The 25,198-nt window shown below is 34.1% G+C and overlaps 1 protein-coding gene and 1 long non-coding RNA gene across 3 annotated transcripts; both read left to right on the forward strand.

The window, feature by feature from the left end:
• The first annotated feature begins 9,551 nt into the window (after positions 1 to 9,551).
• On the forward strand, positions 9,552 to 14,695 carry LOC111984210 (probable flavin-containing monooxygenase 1). The gene is made up of 5 exons (XM_065773918.1): positions 9,552 to 9,992; positions 10,740 to 10,980; positions 13,521 to 13,699; positions 13,812 to 14,161; positions 14,362 to 14,695. Exons 1-5 carry the CDS (start codon positions 9,552 to 9,554, stop codon positions 14,693 to 14,695), a joined length of 1,545 nt encoding a protein of 514 aa, XP_065629990.1.
• An 8,092-nt stretch (positions 14,696 to 22,787) lies between these two features.
• LOC136067715 (uncharacterized) lies at positions 22,788 to 24,543 on the forward strand. Of its 2 annotated transcripts, none has more exons than XR_010629130.1 (3): positions 22,788 to 23,062; positions 24,145 to 24,324; positions 24,402 to 24,543. It is a non-coding gene; the product is annotated as an uncharacterized LOC136067715 (long non-coding RNA). The 2 variants fall into 2 exon arrangements; XR_010629131.1 differs by lacking the exon at positions 22,788 to 23,062 and adding an exon at positions 23,988 to 24,044.
• Positions 24,544 to 25,198: the final 655 nt, after the last annotated feature.

The following is a 25,198-nucleotide window of genomic DNA, read 5'->3' on the forward strand; positions in this document are numbered from 1 at the left end:
CCCATCTTCCTTATTTTGCATTATGCACATAATCACAAACTCAATTAACCTAGTTGTCAATTATCATCGAACCATGGTTATTTGTTATGTCTCAGCTCAATTCCTCTTCATTGAGGCATTACCAAACCTTAATTCTTCAAACACAAATCAGGTAAAATCCTTGAGGCAAGATTAGCACATAGCCTCAATTTTTTTTAATGAATAAAGATTTCTATCATTGAATAAGGAATGTGAATGTGATCTTTACTGTTAGCATAAAATATAAATGCATTAATATATAATAAAGGATAACTGTCTATAGCACACGTTATATATAACTTCAAATTCTTTCATATTTCATTCTCAAAAAAAAAAAAAAAAATTTCTTTTATATTTATTATAAAAAAGAATTTGAGAGATGGTCTAGCAATGAGTATTAATCTAAATTTATTAGCAGTAGAAATTGAGATTGATGCTACGTACTTTTTGATTGGGTTGCTGGTTCTCATTGTAGTAATTTACAGCATACAACTTTTGTTATGAATTGCGGAAATCTCCTCAGCCAAATACTATAGGTAATGATTAAGAACTGCTTCCGCGAGAAAAATTAATGTACAAATGCTATGGCTAGAAAATGATCAGATCTAAGCCAGGATCAAAGGCCACTCCATGTTGAAGCTAAGGTGATCACCTGACCACTTGATCTGAACAAAAATAATTATTATATATAAATTTTAAAAATTTATGACTTTTTTACCTTTAAAAAAAATTTATGACCGCCCTAAATTTCTTTAGGTTCAACATAATTAAACTTTGGACAAAGTCTAGCAACAAACTTATTGGTGGTAGACTAAAGCTATAATTTCACTTAATATTTTTTTATTGGCTGTGAATTTTAACAAATCTACCATTGAATTACATTTCCTTCTTATATCCTTCATGCTTACAAAATTTCAATAAGATTAAAAATTATATTATCAATCAAATATTTAAATTTTGAGTTTTTATAGTCTAAAATTATACATAAAAAATAAGTTTATAGATTGAATAATAAATAACATCTGATTGGAATAAAATTTGACATGTGTTTTAAAAACATAAAAAACATGCAATTCAACAGTTATATTTTAAAAATATACAGTCATTTTAATTTGTTTAGTGAGAGTTGTAGCCTTAGAATACAATTAAATTTGCAGTCAAACGTTGTGTTGGATATTTTTATAAAAAAATATTATATTTATTTTAATACTCATTTATGTGTATCAATTATCTCTTAATGTCAAATACGTTGATTGCTAAATTTTGAAATTCAAATATAATTCAAAATTTGAATAGTTTTTGTCAATGGTTTTAATCAAGAAATTTATGAACATTAACGTGATATTAATACCATAATTTCCAGCATATTTGGTTTTATTACAAATATATACTTTCCATTCTAAACGTTTTGTATTCAAATGTTCTTATTTAAATATGACATAATAGTGTCATATATAGAAGATTTTTCAAACTTAAATGTACCGCTATTGCTAAATTATTTTATGTTATAATAAGTTACCATATATATAAACAAGTATTTACTATTTGGTTTAATGGAAAGTGGTCAAACCAGCTAGCAATTTTTTGTAATATATATATTCTGAAACTTTCAAAAGGGTATTTTAATAAAGTTCAGCCATGTTAACTATGGGCCATTAAAAACATAGCATTATGACATATTTCCCTTGTTCTCAACGTATAGATTTGGCAAAGGCATGTTTGTTGACCGGTTTATATAATATATATATATATATATATATGTAAAGTTTTAAAGATAGCAAACGCTTTTAGGTTTTGGCTAAGGACAAGCAACATGTCTGGCTCTATATATATGGAAAGAAATAAAAGTTTCATACATACACATTTTTATTTTTGAATTAGAAAGCTACAAACTTTTCAAAAATATTTTTTTTATTGTCCTAAACACTTACCATCTATTGCTTCTTATTGCTCAAAAAAAAAAAAAAATTTCTATCTTTTACAAAATTTTCCAGGAAAAGAAAGTACTATAGAGAGCTTATATCCTACGAGCAGTGTAGGCTCGCAAGGATAATCGGCAAATGTGGCTGCGTTGTTATATCTTGGGGACAACGTGCAGAAACTATTTGTCTAACTATATTGAATATACCGTAAACGGCACGGTTTGTCTCAAGACAGTGACTTATGGCATGTTTGGATGTTTAAAAAAGGAGGGGGAGTAGAGTAGAGGGAGGGAGAGTAATGCAATTACCTTGTTTGGAAGTTTTTTAAAGAATGAGGGTAAGGGGTTTGGAGGAGTTTGGAGGGGTTTGGACTCCCTCTAGCCCCCCAATTTTAATTCCCCCAATTGGAGAGATTTGGAGGGGGAGTAGAGTACATAAACTATTGACCAAGTAAATTACCTAATTTACCCTTATTATATTAACAAAATTACACAAGGGGAATGGCTAATTACTCCCTTCCCCCTTACTAATTTTAAAAACATCCAAATAAGGTGGAGGTGAATCATTCTCTTCTACTCTCCTCCCCACTACTCCCCTTCCCTCTACTCCCCTCTACTCTCCTCCCTCCCTAAACTTCCAAACAAGCCATTAGTCCACGCCTCATCTCTGCCACATTTTTTTGATAAAATCAAATTGTGTAATTTCCAAGGAATATTCAAGTATTATCTCTCCTTTATTTCCAATAATTTGAGACAAATCGATATGGAGAACACAAAATCATCATTGGAAAATAGTAATGTTATGTCTAATTCCTCTGGAGCAGGTGATCTTAATAGGTCATTCCGCTTCTGTGGTGTTAACTTTAAGAGGTGGAGACAAAAGACTTTATTTTATCTTACTCTCTTGAATATGGCTTACGTGTTAACTAAGAAAAAACCAAAGAAAAAGAAATTCTGAACAATTGACTGAAGAAGAACTTTCTCAACACGAAAAAGATGTTAAGAAATGGGATAAGGATCATCTTTACTATAGAAATTATTTACTTAATTGTCTTTCTGATGATTTATATGATTGTTATGATCAAGCTTGCAAATCAGCCAAAAAGATATGGAAGGTATTGAATCAAAAATATTATACAGAGGAAGCCGGATCTAAGAAATATGCATGTTGCCGATTTTTCAAGTTTCAAATGGTTGAAGGCAAGTCTATGGTGGAACAATCCTATGAACTCCAAATGATTTCACAAGATGTTTGATCTGAAGGCATTTGAGTAGATGAACAAATGCAAGTTTTAGCCATCATTGACAAGTTGCTTGAATCTTGGAAGGAGTTTGCCAAAGTCCTGAGACACAAGCAAAAAGAACTCTCCATTGAATCCCTTATCACCTGTTTGAGAGTGGAGGAAGAGGCAAGGAACCAAGACAAAGTTGTTGAACTCCATGGAGCAAATGGTCCTAAGGTAAATTTTATCTCTTCAAATGAAAACATGCCAAAAGCCAATGCAAAAAATAATGACTATGTAAGGCCTAAGAAAAGAAATTTCAAACGTAGGCCAAATGGAAATTAGCCTCAACATAAGACCCACTCTAATCAAAGAAAGAACTTAGCACACCATCCTAAGCATGCTCCAAATAATGGCAGCCACACTAATAATAGCAATTGTGCATGTTTTGTATGTGGAAAGCCTGGACATTCGACTAGAAATTGTCGTTTTCAAAAACATGGGCCTATGGCTCAAGCCAATGTCATTGAAGAGCCTCTTGTGGCTATGGTTACCGAGATTAATATTCTAAGGCTTAGGAGGGTGGTGGATTGATTTTGGGGCAACTAGACATGTTTGTTATGATAAAAATTGGTTCAAGACCTACACCATCTTGGATGAGAAAAAGAAAATTATGCTTGGTGATTCTCATACCATTGAAGTTGTGGGTATTGGAGAGGTGCTTCTCAAATTTACTTATGGGAGAGAAGTCAATCTCAAAGATGTCTTTCATGTTCCTAACATTAGAAAGAATCTAGTTTCTAGTTTTTTGTTGAATAAGGCTAGTTTCAAACAAGTCTTTGAGGCTGATCAATATGTACTCTCTAAAAAGGGCATGTTTGTTAGCAAAGGCTATGCTTGTGATGACATGTTTAAACTTAATGTTGAGATGAATGAAAATTCAAGTTTTGCTCATATTGTTTCTTGTATGAATGTTTGGCATGGTAGATTATGTCATATTAATAATAAATCTATGAAAAATATGAGTGGTTTAGGTTTAATTCCTAAACTTGAAAATGAACTTGAAAAATGTGAAATTTGTAGCATGACTAAAATTACTCAAAAGCCTCATAAATCAATTGAAAGAAATACTGAATTACTAGAGCTTATCCATCGTGATATTTGTGAATTTGAAGGACATTTGACACGTGGAGGTAATCGGTATTTTATAACCTTTATAGATGATTTTTCAAAATATTCATATGTCTATCTTATGAAAAATAAAAGTGATGCTTTTGAAAAATTATCAATTTTCTTAAAAGAAGTTGAGAATACTTTTGATAAAAAGGTTAAAAGGTATAGAACTGATTGAGGAAAGGAATATGATACTCTTGGTCTCAATAATTATATTCAATCTCTTGGTGTTGTTCATGAGACTACTGCCCCTTATTCTCCATCTTCTAATGGAGTTGCTGAAAGTAAAAATAGTACTCTTATAAATTTAACTAATGCTATGTTTGTTAGTTCTGGGGCTCTTAAATATTTTTGAGGTGAAGCTGTTTTAACTGTAAATTTTGTTTTGAATAGAGTATCTCATAAAAAGACTTTTTTAACTCCTTTTGAATTATGGAAAAAAATATAAACCAAATCTGAATTTTTTCAAAGTTTGGGGTTGCTTAGCATATGTGAGGCTACCTGATCCTAAAAGACCTAAACTTGGGGTAAAGGCTTCTACATGTGCATTTTTGGGTTATTCTTTATATAGCACAACTTATAGATTTTATTATATTGATAATAATACAATAATTGAATCTAGAAATGCAATTTTTCATGAAAATAAATTTCCATTTAAATATAAAAATAGTGGGGGGTTTTGAACAATAAGAGAAATTTGAATGTTCAACATCTAAGTCAAGAGATGTTAATGAATATGAGATTGAACCTAGGAGGAGTAAAAGACCTAGAATTGAAAAGGTTTTTGGTCCTGAATATTGTGTATAATTTACAAGGTGACCCTACTTCTTTAGAAGAAACTTTATCTTCTCCTGATTTAGGTTTTTGGAAAGAAGTCATTAATGATGAGATGGATTCTATCATATCTAATAATACTTGGAAACTTGTAGATTTACCTCCAGGTTGTAAAATAATTGGATGTAAATGGGTACTTAGAAGAAAATTAAAACCTGATGGATCTATTGAAAAATTCAAAGCAAGGCTTGTAGTTAAAGGTTTTAAACAAAAAGAAGGTATTGATTTTTTCGATACTTTTTCTCCTGTTACTAAAGTTACGTCTATTAGATTATTGATTGCTATAACAGCTATTCATAATTTGATGATACATAAAATGGATGTAAAGACAGCATTTCTAAATGGAGATTTAGAAGAAGAAATCTACATGGACCAACCAGAAGGTTTTATAATGCCAGGTAATGAGCACAAGGTATGTAAATTATTAAAATCTTTATATGGTTTAAAACAAGTACCTAGACAGTGGCATGAGAAATCTGATCAATGTTTGCTTTCTAATGGCTTTAAAACAAATGAAAGTGACAAATGTATATATTAAAAAACTTTTGACGATGCTCATGTTATAATTTGTTTATATGCTAATGATCTTCTAATTTTTGGTCCTAATATTGATATTATAAATGCTGCCAAAATGCTTCTTAAAAATAAATTTGATATGAAAGACTTAGAAGAAGCTAATGTGATTCTTGGCATGAAAATTTCTAGAACTTCAAATCGCATATTTGTAGAGCAATTTTATTATATAGAAACAATTTTGAAAAAATATAATTACTTTGATTGTAAACCTGCAAGTATTCCTTTTGACTCTAGTGTGCATCTTTTTCCTACTAAAGATGAAAATGATATTTACAATGAAAAGGAATATGCTAGTATTATTGGTAGTCTTAGATATGCTACTAATTGTCTGGACCTGATATTGCTTACGCCGTAGGAGTTTTAGCAAGATTTACTAGCAAACCTAATTTTAAGCATTGGAATGCCATGACTCAATTAATGAGATATTTAAAAAGAACTGCGCACTATGGTTTGTTATATCAAAGATATCCTACTGTTCTTGAAGGATATAGTGATGCTAGTTGGAACACCTTATCACGTGATTCTTTGTCTACCACTGGCTATGTATTTACAATAGGTGGTGGAGCAATAAGTTGGAAATCTAAAAAACAACAGATTATTGCTAAATCCACCATGGAGGCAGAATTAATTGCCTTATCTTCAGCTAGTGAAGAAGCGGGTTGGTTACGAGATTTATTATTTGAAATTCCCATGTGAGAGAAACCTATTTCACCCGTCTTAATTCATTGTGATAGTACTACCACTATTGGTAGAGTGTGCAATAAATACTATAATGGTATATCCAAATCTATTAGAAGAAAACACAGTAATGTGAGATCATACATAAACAATGGTACCATAAATGTTGATTATATTAGTACAAATGATAATATTGCGGATCCGTTAACTAAAGCTCTAGCTAGAGAAAAGATCTGGATAGCATCGAGCGGGATGGGACTTAAGCCCAAAGAAGAATAAACTACCTATGAGGATACCCTAGCTAGGGATTAGAGATCTCAAGAACTAGGTTCAAAGGGAAAAACTAATCATAGAGTAGTTTGATTAACATGCATTAAATATATGTATGAGTAATAATACTCATGTCCCTCCCTATGGTGTGTGTGCATGTATCTTGTAACGTTATATAGGATGAGTTTTTATTTATTAAAAAAAAAAAACTTTTAATGTGGACTATAGCTCTTTATAAGTGGGATGTTAGAGTTACAAGAACATCCTTGATAGTCACACCTAAGTGAGCATGGAAGTGAGGCCGCTTCCTTTGAGAATGGGGTTAGTTCTCTAAATAGCTCATGGATGCTGGGATAAAGCACAAGGCCGTAATGTGCTGGCTTAAAAGCTCATAGTAGAGTATTGGAATATTATGTGTATGATGTAATGTTTTGTATCCATAGAAAAAATTATAATTCAAGACTTAGATCACTATTAACTTTGGAACAATGTTGCTGAAACACTAAATGAAGGTTCAAGCCATTGGCACTCCCATTGTGCATAATGTTCTACTTAACCCAGAAAATTTTCTTATATATATATTTACCTATTTATTTTTATAAAAATAAGTGGGGGATTTTGGATATTTTTATAAAAAATATTATTTTTATTTTTATACTCATTTATATGTATCAATTATCCCTTAATGTCAGATACGTTGATTGCTAAATTTTGAAATTCAAATATAATTCAAAATTTGAATTGCTTTTGTCAATGGTTTTAATCAGGAAATTTATGAACATTAACGTGATATTAATACCATAATTGCTAGCATATTTGGTTTTATTACAAATATATACTTTCCATTCTAAACGTTTTGTATTCAAACATTCTTATTTGAATATGACATAATAATGTCATATATGGAAGATTTTTTAGCACTTAAATATACAGGTATTGCTGAATTATTTTATGTTATAATAAGTTACTATATATATACAAGTATTTACTATTTGGTTTAATGGAAAGTGGTCAAAACAGCTAGCAATTTTTTGTAATATATATATTTTGAAACTTTCAAAAAGGTATTCTGATAAAGTTCAGCCACATTAACTCTGGGCCATTAAATACATAGCATTATGACATATTTCGGACAAAATGGGCTTTTGTCCTTTTTGGGAAAATTAATTAGCTTTATACTCCCTTCCCAAACTAAGTAAGGAAATGCCTCTCTTTTAAAACTCGATTTATGATAAATCGAGTTAGAAAAAAACAATTATGAAGCCCTATAGTGGCGTTTTAATGAACCTATAGTGACATTTTTAAGACCTATAGTGATGTTTTTTAACTCGGCTTTAATGAAATTGAGTTATAGGCAATTTTTTTTTCACCTATAACTCGATTTCATTGAGGTCGAGTTAAAAAACTTTACTATAGGCTCTTTAAAACGCCACTATAAAGTCTAACAGAGTTTTAAAAAAGGGGCATTTCCTTACTTAGTTTGGGAAATGGGGTATAAAGCTAATTAATTTGCCCGAAAATGGCAAAAGCCCATTTTGTCCGACATATTTCCCTTGTTCTCAACGTATAGATTTGGCAAAGACATGTTTGTTGACCGGTTTATATAATATATATATATATATATATATAAAAGAAAGCTATTGATCACACATTGATTTCAATAATGTTATGATCATTTAAAGTTTTAAAGATAGCAAACGTTTTTACTTTTTGGCTAAGGATAAACAACATGTCTGGCTCTATATATATGGAAAGAAATAAAATTTTCATACATACACATTTTTATTTTTGAATTAGAAAGCTGCAGGCTTTTCAAAAACAATTTTTTATTGTCCTAAGCAATTATTATCTATTGCTTCTTATTACTAAAAAAAAAAAAAAATTCTATATTTTACAAAATTTTCTGGGAAAAGAAAGTACTATAGAGAGCTTATATCCTACGAGCAGTGTAGGCTCACAAAGATAATCAGCAAAAGTGGCTGGACTGTTGTATTCTGGAGACAACGTGGAGAAACTATTTGTCTAACTATATTGAATATACCATAGATGACACGATTTGTCTCATTCTTGACTTGGTCAAAGCCTTATCTCTGTCACATCTTTTTGGTAAAATCAAATTGTATAATTTTTAAGAAAAATCCAAGTATTATCTCTCCTTTATTTCCAACACATTGCTCTTAAACTTTAGTCTTCTTAATAATATATTAGACCCTTACAAATAAAAAGGAAAAGTCTAAGAAATTTTTTTATTGAACCAAAATTTTGAAAGACATATAATTTGCAGCATTAATAATAATACTATCATGCAAAAATTTTAAAATAAGATCGTAGAAGAAAATTGTAGGACTTTATATATTTGGACGTGTTTTTCTTGTTAAAATATGAAGTTCTCTGGAAAAAAATTCCTGGAGGCCATTGACTAGGATTTTGTTATTTTTCATAGTCTCCTTGCCCATTTTTTGCTTCATTGCGACAGGTGTTGTCCTCCTAACTATGTTTTATCTGCTTTAGTCTTTAAAGACATGTATTTACCAAGAAAAAAAAAAAAAGGAAAAAAAAGTTACTGAGAAATTCCACCTCATAATTACCATGTACCACCTAAGGAAAAACCAGGGAATGGACGAAATTTCCCTTCCCTCACTAATCAATTTCAGCTTTAGACCAATATTATTATATTATTATTATTTTTGGCCCTTCACCAACCTCCCTTTTTCATGACACGTGCTCTCAGCATGGCCACTCATGCAAAATCCCTATAAATACCAAGCAAAACCTTCACATTATTCCATATATAATATCATAAACGAAACACATTTCAAGTTTCAACCCTATAGCTCTCAGCTCTCATCACGTAAAAAATGGCTCCTGTTTTCTCAAAAATTGGCATAATAGGAGCTGGTGTTAGTGGCTTAGCAGCCGCTAAACGACTAGCCCACCACAACCCTTTAGTCTTTGAAGCCTCTGACTCTATTGGTGGGGTCTGGAGGCATTGTTCTTACAGTTCCACAAAGCTTCAGTCCCTTCGTTGTGATTATGAGTTTTCTGATTTCCCTTGGCCTGATAGGGACAGCACAAGTTTTCCTTCTTATACTGAGATATTGGAATACTTAACATCTTATGCTAACCACTTTGATGTCCTCAAGTTTGTGAGGTTCAACTCAAAAGTGGTGGAGATTAGGTTTGTTGGTGATAGGGAAGCCACTGATCTCACTGGGAAACCTGGTAACTATCCTACTATATTGCCTGGACACCCTGTTTGGGAGGTTGCTGTGCAAACCAACCATTCAGATACCATTGAGGTCGTTACACTTTTTTTTTTCTTTTCTTTTTTAACTAATAAAAAAAATATGGCTACGAGGGTCTTACTAGCTAGGGTTCCAAAGGAAAAGAACATGATTTTCTTATTCTTTCTTTGTGTATTTCCTTTCATCTACTCCGTATTTCCTATCTATTTAGAACCTACATATATACTCCGGAATTTCCTAATTTCTAATCTCTTTTTTTTTTTTTTTTTCTTTTTAAATCCTGGCTGGCCTCCAAGAAAAAATTTGACACCTTGTAGTTTGGCCTATGTCAACCTTCAAAGTCTTATATATTTTGCGACAAGCGGGATATATAATTTGTTGATAATGAGTAAAAATCTTTTGTTTCAATATGAGCGTTCCACTTTACGCTTTAGCAATCTTTGGTTGTCAAATTTTTTTTTTTTTTTTTTTTGAGTAATCAAAGTTTAAAATAAATGAAATAAATCAAACACACATGGGTAGGCTATAAATATATAATTCTTGTGTAATCCTTTGGTCCACCGATTGTATAGTTGGCAATACGAGGAATCGTATAATGAAACTTCCTATAAGTATATTGCCTAGAAATTAAGGTCAAATCTTTCTCAAAAAAAAAAAAAAAAAAAAAGGTCAAACGTCTATGTATACGATCGTTAGTATTATCTTTACATCTACCTAGCATTTTGGTGACTAGATTATATTATTATTATTATTATTATTATTATTATATTGACTTGTGTTAATTTATTCGATTCATTTCAGTGGTATGCCTTCGAGTTTCTTGTGGTTTGCATTGGAAAATATGGAGATGTACCTAAAATCCCAGAATTTCCGCGAAACAAAGGCCCTGAAATATTTCAGGGTCAGGTCTTGCATACCATTGATTACTGCAAACTTCAAAAGGAAGAGACTTCACAACTACTTAAGGGGAAGAAGGTTGCAGTCATTGGTTTCAAGAAATCAGCTATTGATTTAGCACTCGAGTGCGCAGAGGAGAACCAAGGTATAAAGATCTCTCTCTCTCTCTCTCTATACATATATATATATATATATAAAGGTTTTATACATCTTATAAGAGGGAATTTCAACTCTAAATGTTTTAGGTACCAAAGTTTCATTATTATTATTATTATTATTATTATTATATTTTGTATGTTAATTAATATTTCATTCATTTATTTCGCTCACAAAATATTGTTGGATCCCTATCCTAAAGAAAGAAACAAGTTCATTGATGTGTAGTCATCATGCTCCAATTCAGTTGTCATCACCTTGTTAAGTGAGCTATCAAAAAAAATTTTTTCTTATTATCAGCTAAATTTGTTTTTTTTTTTAATTTTTTTTATAGGTAGTATAGTTTATTTCTAACAAGCACAATCAATGGGATAGTTGATGGGTTATACAGCTAATAGCGGCTAGTAATTTATGATTTTCAAACTCTGTTAGTCTTTGAATCAAAATTCTCACATTTTCCACAAGTGTGGAAGATAAAGTGAAGAGTTGAATTATTAGGAATCCATACTGGAGGAGTTGTGAATTTTTTACAGACAAAGTGTACGTAGAAGATGAAGTCAAAAGTGGAGTCAATTTTTAATAAAGTAATAAGTAAATGTAAGCCTGGTTTTGTTTAGATTAAAAGGTTTTATAAGATTGAAAGGTCCATTCAACACTTACTGAACACTTGTATCATTTATATATTATATTTTTTATATATATAAAGATTAAATTCTATAAGTACGTTATATATATATATAAAAGATTGAATAAATATGTTCCTAAGTGCATTAAGTTTGTCGTTTCCCCTTCGTTTCCGTAACTTGCAATTATTCATTTTGGATGAAGTTGATTGTTCACTGTTCAGGGACTTTTGCTCGCCAATTACCTTTTGTTTCCGTAGACTTTTTGCTCTTTAATTGAAACATAGAATCAATTTGGCCCTTTTCTATTATAAAAAAAGAAAAAAGAAAATAAAGAATCAATTTGGTCTAAAAGACAATAGTGAATGTAGTGCAATTTAATTAGTTCTTATTTTTCACGTTATATAGTTGGAATTTGCATGGTTTGGGTTTCACACAATCAAGAAATATTTGACTTGTTGACTTTACACGTTTGTACACTTTTTAGACGATTCCAAAACACATGAATCAGAATTCCGCACATCTTCTGTACATTATGAGGAAAAGAAAAGGACTAAGTTTCAACTTTCAACAACACCCACTGAAGCAACGGGTGTCATTATAATGGGTCCGTCTGGATTGAACTTATTGTTGCTGAAACTGAAAACTGAAAACTGAAAACTGAAAATACTGTAACAAAATAATTTTTAAATGTGTAAATAGTACCGTGGGGCCTATTTTTAATATTTTTTAGTGCGTGAACAGTGCCAAACAGTGCATGAATAGTATTTTTTGTCTCTGTACAGTAAAATCATGTGATTTTACTGTTCACTTTTCAAAAAAAAAAAAAAAAAAGGAAAAATGCAAAACGCAAAACGTGGACTCAGCTTTCAGCTGAGTCCAAACGGCCTCAATATGTCTGCTCCGTATTGGGCCAATGTTGGAAAATTCTTGACACCGATATGTTTCCCTTCAATTGATGTCAACAATTTTTCCATGGAAAATTTTGAGATGCATTAAATGTGCAAGAAAATAACTTTTGTTCCTGTTTTACTTTCAAAATGAAAATGTACGAAGAAAATTGCTTTTTTTTTTTTTTTTTAATAGGGTCTATTTTGTACATGTGTTTAAACAATGGTTTTCATTTTTTTTTTAAAAAATACGTGTAAGTGAAAAAAGTGTATGAAAATATGTGTAATGTTGTTTAAAAACTAAAAACATGTGTTTGAACTCGCATACCAAACGGGGCCAAATGTTAGGATGGAGGATTTGAACTTCTTGACTTCTTCCACCTCATTTTGTTTTCAGAAAGGTTTAGGGACATAACTATTATATCACAATTTTGATATGACCAACTACGAGTATGGTTTTAAAAATTGAACCATTCAATGAATCGTTTTTGCACCTAGTAATTGGTTTGTGACCTATTTTGGCCAGTTTTGTGCAATTTTACCAAATCGAATTGGTATCCAATTCCTAGTTGAATCGGTTTCACTAGCTAGTCCGGTTTGGTTTTTAAACTATGACTACAAGTAAGGGATAAAAAGTTATGGATCCATGTAAAAATTATTATCTACTACTCACAGCCACTTTAACAAATTGTGACAAATGTTATGTAAAAAAAAATGTAAAATTGAAATGCCATATGTCATTCCTTTGTATTTGCTAAAAATAGTGATATTAAGAGTATTGTAAATTTATTATATAAGTGTTAAAAACTGTAAAACTTAATAGTAATTTTAGTATTTTTCCTATTAAAATGATGGAAACCTCTCTACAAATTCCTAAAAAAGTTAAACCTTTGTCAATCCCTTTAGGAGAACAATTCATATATTCTTTTTTTATTTCAACGAAATTTGGATAATTTCTTAGTGGATTGGCTATTTAGATTGCATTATGAGATGATCAATATTTTGATGTTTTGCAGGACCAAAAGGACAACCTTGCACCATGGTGGTAAGGACTTTGCACTGGACAGTTCCCCATTACTGGATTTGGGGTTTGCCACTTTACATGTTTTACAAAACAAGATCCTCTCAGTTTCTCCATGAAAAGCCTAACCAAAGCTTTCTCAGAACTCTTCTTTGCCTTCTTTTATCTCCAATGGTAATTGGTCAATATTAATTTTCACTGTATGCACTTAAAAATTTACTTTTAGTCTGGTTGATGAGTAAAGTGCCAATGTTAATAAGTTGTTGTATATAATGATCTATGATAGAGGCGAGGAGTTTCAAAATTTATCGAGTCCTATTTGCTGTGGAAACTTCCTCTGCAGAAGTATGGATTAAAACCAGACCACCCTTTTGAAGAAGACTATGCATCTTGTCAGATGAATATCATGCCAGAGAATTTCTTCTCCGAGGCTGATAAGGGAAAGATTCTCTTTAAAAGAGCATCAAACTGGTGGTTCTCAAAGGAAGGAATTGAATTTGATGATAACACCAAACTGGAGGCTGATGTTGTTGTTCTTGCAACTGGTTACGATGGGAAGAAAAAGCTCAAAGCTATCTTACCAGAGCCTTACCGTACTTTGTTAGAATATCCTTCTGGTATCATGCCCTTGTATAGGTAATTAACAATTCTACTCTTAAAATTGTAATCATTGCTTCTAAGCTGTAACATGGTCAAAATATAATTCAATCCACTCTTCCAAACCCCGCAAACGTAAAAGTTTTATGCACTAAATATGACCTTTTTAATAATGATGATGCAATTCTCTTCTTTGTTTGTTTGTTTGTTTTTTTTTTTTTTTTTTTATTAAATTGCAGGGGCACAATCCATCCACTAGTTCCGAACATGGCATTTGTGGGTTACCTTGAGAGCGTTTCAAACCTTCCTACGTCGGAGCTGTGCTCCATATGGGTAGCTCGCCTTGTAGATGAGAAATTCAAGCTCCCTAGTGTTGAGAAGATGATTGAACAGACAACCAAAGAAATGGCAGTCACCAAGAAGACAACCAGGTTCTACAAGAGGTACTGCATTTCTACCTTCAGCATTAACCACAGTGATGAAATATGTGAAGAGATGGGATGGAATTCTTGGAGGAAGAAGAATTGGATTTCAGAAGCATTTAGCCCCTATGGTAGTCAAGACTATATATGAGAGGAATAAAGGAAGCGGCAATAATATAGCAAATTATTGTCCTTCATTACTTGCTAAGAGGTTTCTCCTTTCTAGTGTAGAATAAACTATAGTTTATAACCATAAAGGGGAAAATAATTAAACATAATATATATGTATCATCCCAAAAAAAAAAAAAAAAAAAAAAAAAAATGTAGCATGTAAAGGAGGTTTCTATGTTTGAAGAAACAATATTTCTTTGATCTACCAAAAATAAAAAAATATTTCTACTTACTTTGTTCAGAAAATTGGAGTATAACAGCAATACTGAACAAGGACCACTTAAAGGACCTTCCAAAAGCATTTAATATCTCAATAGGGGTACACCTCTTGGCACCAAGAATCAATCAGGTCATGTTGCCATGTGTGGTTTGACTTGCATTTTATTTATTTTGTTGCTTGAACACACAAATTTTTTATCCATGTGTGGTTTGACTTGAATACCACCCTATGGGATATAGCAAATATGTTTGTCCCTATGTCAAATTAAGGGGCTGAAACACCAAATAACCCCCACAAAGCTTACACGGTTGGCTACATTATTAATTGAATCCAAAATTGCCCCATGGAAATGCAAAAACAACTGAAACCTCACTAGTAAATAAGCTTCATACTGATTTTTTTTCATTCCTCGAAAAGGTCAAAATAATTTGATGTTTTTCTAGAGCAGAAATAATGATCATCACCTCCTCTACAGGTGGAATGAAGGGTCCAAATTACCTGGCTAATATCTAAAAGTAAAAACAACTTGAGGACTTTGACTAACTCCAATAGACGATGGAGGTACAAAAATAGAAGAATAGAAGAAGTTAGAAGAGGCTCAAACTCAAAGGCTTTGAAGTAGCTTTAAAGTCTCATCAATTTGTCTTTTGGGTTGGAACTGATTGTTGTAGATTTGTTGAACCACCCCATTCTTCTCAAGAACATAAGCCTGTCTTCCAGGCAGTGCTCCAAGCAACACTCCCCAATCTTTCCTCACCATATTCCTCTTGTCACTTAGCAACACTTGGAACTCATGAACTTGGCTTGGATACCACTTGTCGGACTACGAGCAATGCCACTTTATCTCAAAACCTATTGATGATGAGAAAGACACTTAAATTTTTAGTAGCATTTGACACACATCACATGAGCCTATTTTTAGAATAATTGTAATGAGCCAAATTGTAATCCTCCAACATCCTTTATAAGGAGAATCATGATTAGAATCCCCCTCTCCCACTTTTTAGAACAATTGAATTATAAAATAAATTTTTTAAAAAATCACAAAAACTCATGGGTAATTATTTTAGGTAGGACGATCAGGTATCTTTTCAAAAAGATTAGTCTTGAAATTGCAAAACCTTAATTAGGCAATTTTATAAGTATCTATGATCTAAAAGATTACATCCATTAAAAAAAATGAACTAGCTTCTACATGATTAATAACCAAATTACATTTTGAAAAAAGAATTGATAATTTATACAATATCGCATCATAACTAGAGGTAGATAGTGTCCATTCCGCCTATTGCTAGCTCATCCATTATATGCCTAATAAGTTAGAGGACCTTCCATAAAGCATACAAATAATTCGGGGGCAAGACAACTAAAAACAAATACAGAGCTACCATGTTACAACATAAAAGAGTTATAATTAATTGGAGTTACTTAGGAAATGAACAACTAGATTAAAGGAGCCTATACTTGGAGCTGTCCAAAACATGGTTGTAAATTGTGGTGAACACTACATTAAACATGTTTTTAAGTTGTAACTCAATATTCTTCACATGTACCAAACAAAAAAAAACAAAAAAATCTATATGAAAAAACTCCTCGAGTGTTAAATATAAAGCTATCCTATAATGCAAAGTTTCTGTACTACCTTGTGACTTGTGAGATAATGGATCATTACTGCCAATCCCAACAACCTGAGCTCCTGCTTTCTCAAATTTCTCTTGAAATCCCTGAAAGCACAAGCCTGTCAAAGTATGAATAATAGTTCTCTGTTTGTGCTTGCATAACCTAAAGGCTCTCTTTGATTGTGTGACGATTGTCTATGTGAATCTATTCGGCTATTCCCGTAAAACTGTGATCATTGTGTGTTGTACTAATAACACTAATAAGAAATTTAAAGCTTGATGATGGGGTTTTTTGTTGAGAGTAAAGCTTGATGATTCTGTTTGGGCTTGAAAAGTTGGGTTATTGAGTATGGCCAAATGTGTGTGTATGGATCTCTTGGCTTTGACATTAACTCATAGTAAGTTCCAAATTCAGAACATTGACAAAATCGTTTATTCTTTAAAGTTATATGATGATCAAATTTTATATAAAAGTTTGTCCAACTTTTGAAGTTTCAAAATATGAAAATGGATGGCAATGGGTACCCGACCTGTCTTGACTCGATAAGAATAGGGTCAGGTTTGGGTTAAAAAAAAAAAAAAAAAGAACCCAGAGCAAGTCTGGGTTTTGGTAAAATCAATCTTGGCCCGAACCCGGACCCGACCTGACCTGTCCCGTTTAAACTTAAAGTAAAATTACTAAAATACCTATCTATATATATGTTACTTAATTATATCAAACCCTAACCCTATTTTCATTTCTCTGATGTCTCTCTTAGCTCAAGCCACCTCTTAGAACTCTCATCTCAACTCTTAGTCTCATTTTTTCTCAAGCCACCCCACATGGTCTCACCCAATCACCCTCACCCTCACTCTCATTCACTCACCGACCCACCCTTACCTTCACTCTCATCACGTGGTGGTTGCTACTTTGCCAGGGAGAAGCACGGAGGTTAGATCATAGAGAGATGTGCGAGGTTTAGGCTGTGACAGGTAGAGAGGCCTTTTGGTGATGATCAGAGGAGCTCTTGGTCGTGTTGAGGTCAGGCTTGAGCTTCGGCCTAGAGGTGGGATTAATGGCTAAAACCACTGCCAATCATCGAAGATCTTGGTGGTCTGAGATAAAGAGAGGCCGAGTAGGAGTCCGAGATCGGAGATAGAGCCTTGGTGGACTGAGTTCTCCAATATTATTTTTGGGCTTTTTTTTTTTTTTTTTTGGATTCATTTCCTCTCTCAAATCTGTGAGTTTATGTTTGTGATCCTGTGAATATGTGTTTGTGATTCTGTGTTCGAAAGGGAAACTCCTTTTTTTTTTAAATAAGATTGTATGGCTAGGGATTAAGGCCTTTAGATAAGGCCCTGAAGTGGCTGATAGAGACCGCGGGGCCCGACGGGACAAGTTTGGATGTTAAAAAAACCTGTTTATTAAACGGGGCGGGTTCGGGTTTTAGGGTTGGGCTTGTGGGTCGGGTTCGGGCATAAAGAAACCCGACCTGAACTCGACCCGTTGCCATTCCTATATGAAATCCATTTGAACTATCATAGCTTAGGAGTGTCAGGTGGCTTGAAAGCTTTTATATAAAGCTTGTGCGGGTGGTTTCATGATGCAAAGAGAGATTCAGAGAGATTGAAAAGTAAAACACAGTTTTAAAGCCCATTGAAAGAAAAAGATTAGCGTTTTGTGCGGCACTGAGGGAAAAAATAAAAGTTGATTTTTCTTTTGCTCGAGACACACAAGGAAAATAAATTGTGGGGGTTTTCTCTAGAAGGATTATGTGAATGCTACAATCACAAAGAGTTGAAGTATTCAGAGTGGAAGATCTTGCTACCAGATTTTGTGGTGAGGTTGTGTTTGTTTCTAAAGATATTATTGTATTTTACCAATTTACTATGAACTCAGGTTTTGGGTATAATTTGAGTATTATAATCTCTATTTTACTATAGTAGATTGATCGGATTTTCCATGTGGTTTTTCCCTCTACACTAGAGAGTTTTTTACATAATTTCTTGGTATTCTTGTTAGTTGATTTTTTATCGTTTTCGTAGATTTCTATTTTCTTTGTTGCTTAGGTTATATTTAATTTAATTACGAGATTTATCCCAATAGAAAGAAGCCCCAGGCCCCAACTCTTTGGCTGTGAACCCTACCTTTCCTATTTTCAACCCTTTATTTCTCTTGGTAGAGGTTTTTTTTTTTTTTTTTTTTTTGATAAGTCTCTTGGTAGAGGTTTCACATTGGCTTTACTCACATACGAATACGATAGCCTAGCCAAAGTTGGTCTTGTTCGTTACACCGCGAATTACAACCCAGGTCTGGCAACTAGGTCTGGATGCGTAGTCCTCATTGTCAAGCCTTCCTACCTTATACCCTTTTGGCCAAACCACGTATTAATGTAGCATGGAAGGTTATACTATAGGGTTTTTTTTTTTTTTTTTTTTTGCAAGGATATTTTAGGTGCTAACAATTTTATTATAAAAATCTTATAAGGTGGTGTGACAATTAATATTATTAAAGTCACATTAACAATGAAGGACAAACTAATGACGTGTCATGAACAACCTTGGCCATGCTCTTCTTCTTGGCATTAGTGAGGATTTTCATAGCGAGATTGCAAATATAAGCCTCATATCCAAGAGCAACAATTCATCAGTATTAACGTAATAATCTCAGAATAAGAGCCATATAAAAAGGGATTAGGATTTTGGAAGTTATGTTTAGTTAAATTTTGAATTTGAGGATAAGAATCATACCAAAAGTGATTAGGATTGTGAAAGTTATGTTTAATTTAAAATTTGAAGTTAAATTTTTATACTGATGGGGAGTGGTTTTCTTTTTGTAATTGTAGGTGAGAGTGATTTGTTTTGGTTAGAATCATTGAAGACATGGATTAATGGTAGGGGTGAGGATACTAATCCGGGATGAAGGCAGTTTGGTTGGAGCTTGTAGCAAGAAGATAATGGCACCTCTTGGAGCCATTGAGGCTGAAAAAAGGCCTTCGAGATTGGATTACAGCTTACTAAAGATTTGCTTATCCAGGATTTTGTCCTTGAACTAAAGATTTGCTTATCCAGGATTTTGTCCTTGAAGGTGATTCGTTGATATTGGCAAATGCTATGAAGGAATTATCGCCCCCTCCATCTGCTATTGCTGCTCTGGTGTATAGCTCATTGGCTGCTTCACATGAGTTTCGTCATGTGTAAATATCTCATGTTTGTAGGCAAGACAGTAGTTCTACTCATTTACTAGCAAAACATGCCCTTGTCATTGCTGATTTCTCTGTTTAGATTGAAGAGAATCTTTGTTTTATTGAACAAGCTATTCTCCATGATGTATTAGTTGTTTTCCATTGTTAATAAAGTTTATGCAATCTTCCTATAAAAAAAAAAAAAAAAACTAATGACGTGTCATAAATGACCTCGGCCATGCTCTTCTTCTCGGCTTAGGGGTGTCTCGGATCAAACATGAAGGAATGATAAGGCCAAATTGACTTGAGCAACTATTTTGGAAAAAGATTCAAAGAATCACCAAATTAGTTCTCGAAGTTGTATTCCTTAAGAATCACTCTCCAGTTGAGGTTTTATTTTCTTCAAAATTATACACTACATGCCCTATATAAAGATCACTGTACATTGATCTAAGGTATGCACAAAACCCCTAATCGACGTTGTATGAAAATGAAACCTAAATCCTACCTTTTCCAACTTAAGAGTCCCCGCCAAATCAACCTAGATAGCCATTAGCGGTTAGGCCCCTTGGTCTTCAAATGGTTCTGCCCCTAATTTCATGTGATGCAAAATCAAATAAACATGCTGGAATTTTATGATATGATGCATGAACAAAGTTATTTCATATGTTTTTATTTCAAGATTTAGATTAAATAAGATTATATTCTCATTCTAGAATATAAGCATTTGGATTCACAAATCTTCAAAAACTAAACTCATCAATTCTTTATCTAATGGAGCAGAAAAAAAAAATGAACATTGAAATTCATTGTGATCTAATCTAACATTCAAATACCACCACGATTTAATGCATTCTATGATGTTTTGATATGAAAAAAAAAATTGAATACACGCTTATCAAAAATGAAAAATGAATACATTAAAATGTATGGTGAGAAGATTCGGTTACATGTGAATATAATTCTTTATGTGCCCGATTATTTGTTTATTGCTTGGAGGAAACCAAGGCTTCCTAGTTTGATAAATGAATTGCTTTAAGGGAGTTCAGACATCCAAAGTAAAACATCACTCAATGATAATATTTTTCAACATGCTTTATTATTTAAAGATCAAGTCATATATATAGATGGCTTTACAAGAGTAACTTTTAAATTAAAAATAAATATAACAAAAAATATGTTGACTATACACATATGAGTAAATTCTCATGTGAAATAATATTAACAAGAGTAATGATTAAAAAAAATTTGTTGGGCCCAAATTCATAGACTTAAGAGTTTTGGGTTAAGTGGTGTTTCTATATGTTATATTAATTATTCAATTGAAAACTCCTCAAGATATTATCTCCCCAACTAGTGATATCAGAGCTTAGGTAGTGTGTGGTGAAGGTGGTGGTGAAATGTTCAAGGGCCCTTTCATAGCGGAGATAAGGTAAGCCAAAAAGGCCCACACAAATGATCCTAGAAAAAAGCCAATAATGTAATAGTGCCAATAGTGTTATATCAAGGTAAGACGCAAAGTTCCCATTGATAGGAAAGTGTGGACTAGTTCCCATGGATGAGCGTGTAGGGTTAACATGTGGTTCCCATAGATAGCACATGCTACGTCCATGGATGATGTGCCCATAGGGTAAGGGAGAGCTAGTAGGACTTGGTGGTGTAGGAAAAAGCCTGTAAAGCAAGGAGATAGCTAGTAGGATTTGGTCAAAGCCCATGCATGAAGAGTTAGAGAGTTCCAAGTGAGGAGAAGATTATTTAGTATACACGTTTTAATGAAATCCCACATAAAATAATAACAATAAGAGTGAATGGTTAATATAACATAACTGGGCCCAAACTCACAGGCTTTAAGCCTTTTGGATTAAGTGGTGTCCCTATATATTATATTAACTATTCAATTTTGGTTAAGTGGTGTTCCTATATGTTATATTAAATATTCAATTGGAAACTTCCCAATGTATTATCTACCTCAAAAAATATAATCTTGAAATGATAAAATTAATTAAATAGAGGCACATAACATTTCCTCTTCCTTAATTTTACCGTTGTCCTCAAGGGTAGCCTTTCAAAGGAATTTCTTCCTTATCTTGATTTTGGGTGTTTGTGTTTATTGAATGACTTGAATATTGACTAGTTTGGCCTTTGAGATATCCTGATTCATTTAGATTCCACAAATCTTCAACTTGATTACAATCTTGACTATACACAAGTTGATTAAGATCCATTTGGCAATTAAGACATGTCAATTCATTTTGATTGTGCAAATCTTGAACTCAATCACAATTTACGTTACTAGTAAGTTGATTAAGGTGAGTGTTCAATGTAGAGAACATCTCTCATATCTTCTTAAGCATGCACTATTGCCAAAATTTAATAACACCAAGCTTAGGGGCTGTTTGGATTTATTGTTTTCCATCACCCATTACTCTGTTTTCATCACCCATAACTCAAAATTGGAGGGTCCCACGGCAGAAGGGTTTGTTTGGATTTTGATGAGTGTGAACTCGTCAGTACTTGTTCGACGGACGGAGACGATCTTCCAGCCCTTGGAGATGAACACCGGTGTGGTGCCTGCCACAACGCCTCCGATGCAAAAGTTAGTAAAAGAATGTTTGAACGATGCAATTGGAAAGAACTTAAGAAAATGTCTCAGTGAGTTTTCTGTGTGTATGTACCTGTTCTTCAGCAATGTGGGAGGCTTATATACCCTCTCCTGGCTTCTAGCCGTTGGGTAGTTATGGAGGTTTTTAATGCTCCTTTTCGTAACGCCTGAGGCCCTTTAGTGTGCCATTATTACCTTTCAACGGACTGTACAGTTGTCTCTAGAACCGTTTTGCCTGCATTGAATGGTCCGGATATGTTCGTCAGTAAAGCGTATGATCGACTCACCTAGCCTGAGTATGGAATCGTCCGTGTTGATGGAATCGTCAGTGCGTCCATGAACTTCGTCAGTCCCGTCAGTTGCCCCCCGATTCTGTGTTCGTCATTGAAATGACGATCATAGAATACGAAGAGTCTGGGTGTCGTTTGGGATTTCGATCCGCAGTAAATGCAAAGTGGCGGCGCTTCGCAAATCGTGGCACACGTGGCACGTGCTGGTAGGTGCAGTTAATGCTCTGATTTGGTGGGACTATTGGGCTTCCCGCTGGTTTTTCAGTTTTCCAAGGCTTTAGTTTAAAATCTTCCTTTGCTCACATTCTCTCTTTTTTCAAAAAAGTTTTCTAATCATTTGCTCTGAGCTTCTTCTCCGGCGAACTCTTTCTGCCCTCTTTCTGCGAACTAGCAACCGGTGTGGTGGTTCCTCCTCTTTTGGTGGTGCTTCTTCTTCTAATTGCTTCCTCAAGGTATGTTTATTTTCCAGTGTTTTGCTTCCCTGTTTTGTTACTGCCTTGGCTCTGATTCTATTCTTCTTCTTTTTGTTTTGTTGTTGTTTTTTTATAGGGGCTTAGTTCGCTGTTGTGTTTTATGGGTTTTTCATGCTTAGTAGCTCAGAGGTTAGGGTAGCTTGTCCCTCAATTTCATTTCTTTTTGCTCGGCTAGGTGGATTTTTGGGGGTTCCCTCGAACATTGAGGATTTTGTTTTTGGGGGTAACTGCTTAAGTGTTGCTTTGGCTGATCTGGTGCCTCTGCTTCGTCAGTCTTTGGATTGGTTTAGGGACGAGGTTGGGGTGCGAGTAGATATGTCGGAGGTTAGGTCAAGTGAGCTTGAGACTGGACTGTCGTCCAACGGCGGTCCGGTGGACGAAGATACAGCCGTTTCGGGCTCTCGAGAGGTTAGGGCTTTTTATGCCCAGGGTGAGGAGTGTGGGTTAGATGCTGACACGCTGGCAAGATTTAAGGATAGATTTTAGTTTCCTGATAGGGTTAGGGTTCGTCTGCCCAGTGTGGAAGATCGGGCGTGTCACTTCTTCCCCGGTGAGGTTTGCTTTTATGAGGCTGCCTTCATTTATGGGTTGAGATTCCCCGTCCATCCCTTCCTGATGGAGCTATTGCATTATTTTGGTATCGCTCCGGGGCAGCTCATGCCCAACTCCTGGAGAATTCTAATCAGCTGTATGGGGATATGGCTGGCAGCTAACGACGGGGATATGATTAGGGTAGACGAACTAGTGTATTTGTACCGTTTGAAGGCGTCGAAGGAGTATGGGTATTATGAACTAGTGCCTTGGGAGAGAGGGACTAGGATCGTCAAGAAATTACCTTCGTCATTCAGGTATTGGAAATCCAGATTCTTCTATGTATCTGGGGACGATTTTGAGACGCCTTCAAGGGAGATTTGGGGTGATCTCCCGATGTTACGTCGTCGGTGGGAAACCCCGACTTTAGGTGCGTCAACATTTCTACTTCGTTTCTTGAGTTTTGTCTCACTCCTGTTTATGGCTGCTGACATCGTCTTTCTTTTTTTTTTTTTTTTTTTTTTTTTTAGTTAAGAGACGACCTAAGCTCAAGAGCAGGTACAGAGAGCGCGTACAAAAGGCCATTAAGTACGCGCAGACGATCGAGAACTGGGACGACCTCGTCAATCCCAGAACTCTTGCGTTCTTCTGTATCGGGCCTGAGCCTTCTGCTTTTGTTCTGAAGAACCTAGACATCGAAGGCAAAAAGAGTAAGTTATATCTTCGTCAGTACTAACCTTTCCTGCCCTTATGCTTTCCTTCGTGGCTAACGTTTTTCTTTTGGCAGAGATGACGTCGAAATTCAACAAGGACATGTATGCCAAGATGAGGGCGAAGAAGAGCGAGCCCTTATCTAATATAGGCAAAAAGACGGTGCGCGTAGTAGGGAAGGGTCTCTCGGCCACTCCGCCGTCTTCCGTTACTCCCCTTCTATCNAGGATGATAGTAATGTAGGATCAAATTGATGTGCTTTCAGCTAAGATTGACAGCCTCTCCACTAACCAGGAGCAGTGACCCTTTGGCCATTCCGGTCAAAAAGGGGGAGAACTTTTGAGGGCAGTTCTTGAGGGGGAGTGCTTATTTTGAGGGGGAGTCTCACTATTATACACTGTGTTTATGTTGTTTGTGCTTATAATTTTGATACTATGCTTGGATAACTACTGTTGTTATAGGGTTGATACACTGTGGTTTAAGTTTGGTTTAATTATTATATATTGATGTTGTTTTTTTTTTAGTTTATTCAGCATATTTTTTTGTTTGTACACAGGTTGCTTATGTAAGCTTTAAGGGTTTGTCTATGCACATTTGTAGGCCTTTGTGGTTTGTGCCATGCTTTATGCGGCCTTTGTGCTTTGTTATATCAGTACTTCCAACTAAATGTCTTGCATTTTCTTCTAAGTACTGTCACTCTTGTGCCCATTGTAAGATTGTTCCTAGATGCACATACTTCATGTACTGTGCATTAGTTGAGTGTTGGTCATTCAAGCAATTGACCTTGTGTTTATTGTCTTGAATGTCCGGATGTTCATTCCAAGTGTGAATGAGCATTGTGATCACTTGGCTATAGTGATTACCTGTTTTGGT

Source organism: Quercus suber, unplaced genomic scaffold, assembly GCF_002906115.3.
Source record: "Quercus suber isolate HL8 unplaced genomic scaffold, Cork oak 2.0 scaffold_82, whole genome shotgun sequence".
NCBI classification, from domain to species: domain Eukaryota; kingdom Viridiplantae; phylum Streptophyta; class Magnoliopsida; order Fagales; family Fagaceae; genus Quercus; species Quercus suber.

Bases quoted from the DNA above. Each gene is read 5' to 3' on its own strand.
- LOC111984210 (XM_065773918.1), top strand. From the start codon at position 9,552: ATGGCTCCTGTTTTCTCAAAAATTGGCATAATAGGAGCTGGTGTTAGT. The intron at 10,981-13,520 runs GTATAAAGATCT...GATGTTTTGCAG, and splicing joins GTGCGCAGAGGAGAACCAAG to GACCAAAAGGACAACCTTGC. The intron at 14,162-14,361 runs GTAATTAACAAT...ATTAAATTGCAG, and splicing joins GGTATCATGCCCTTGTATAG to GGGCACAATCCATCCACTAG.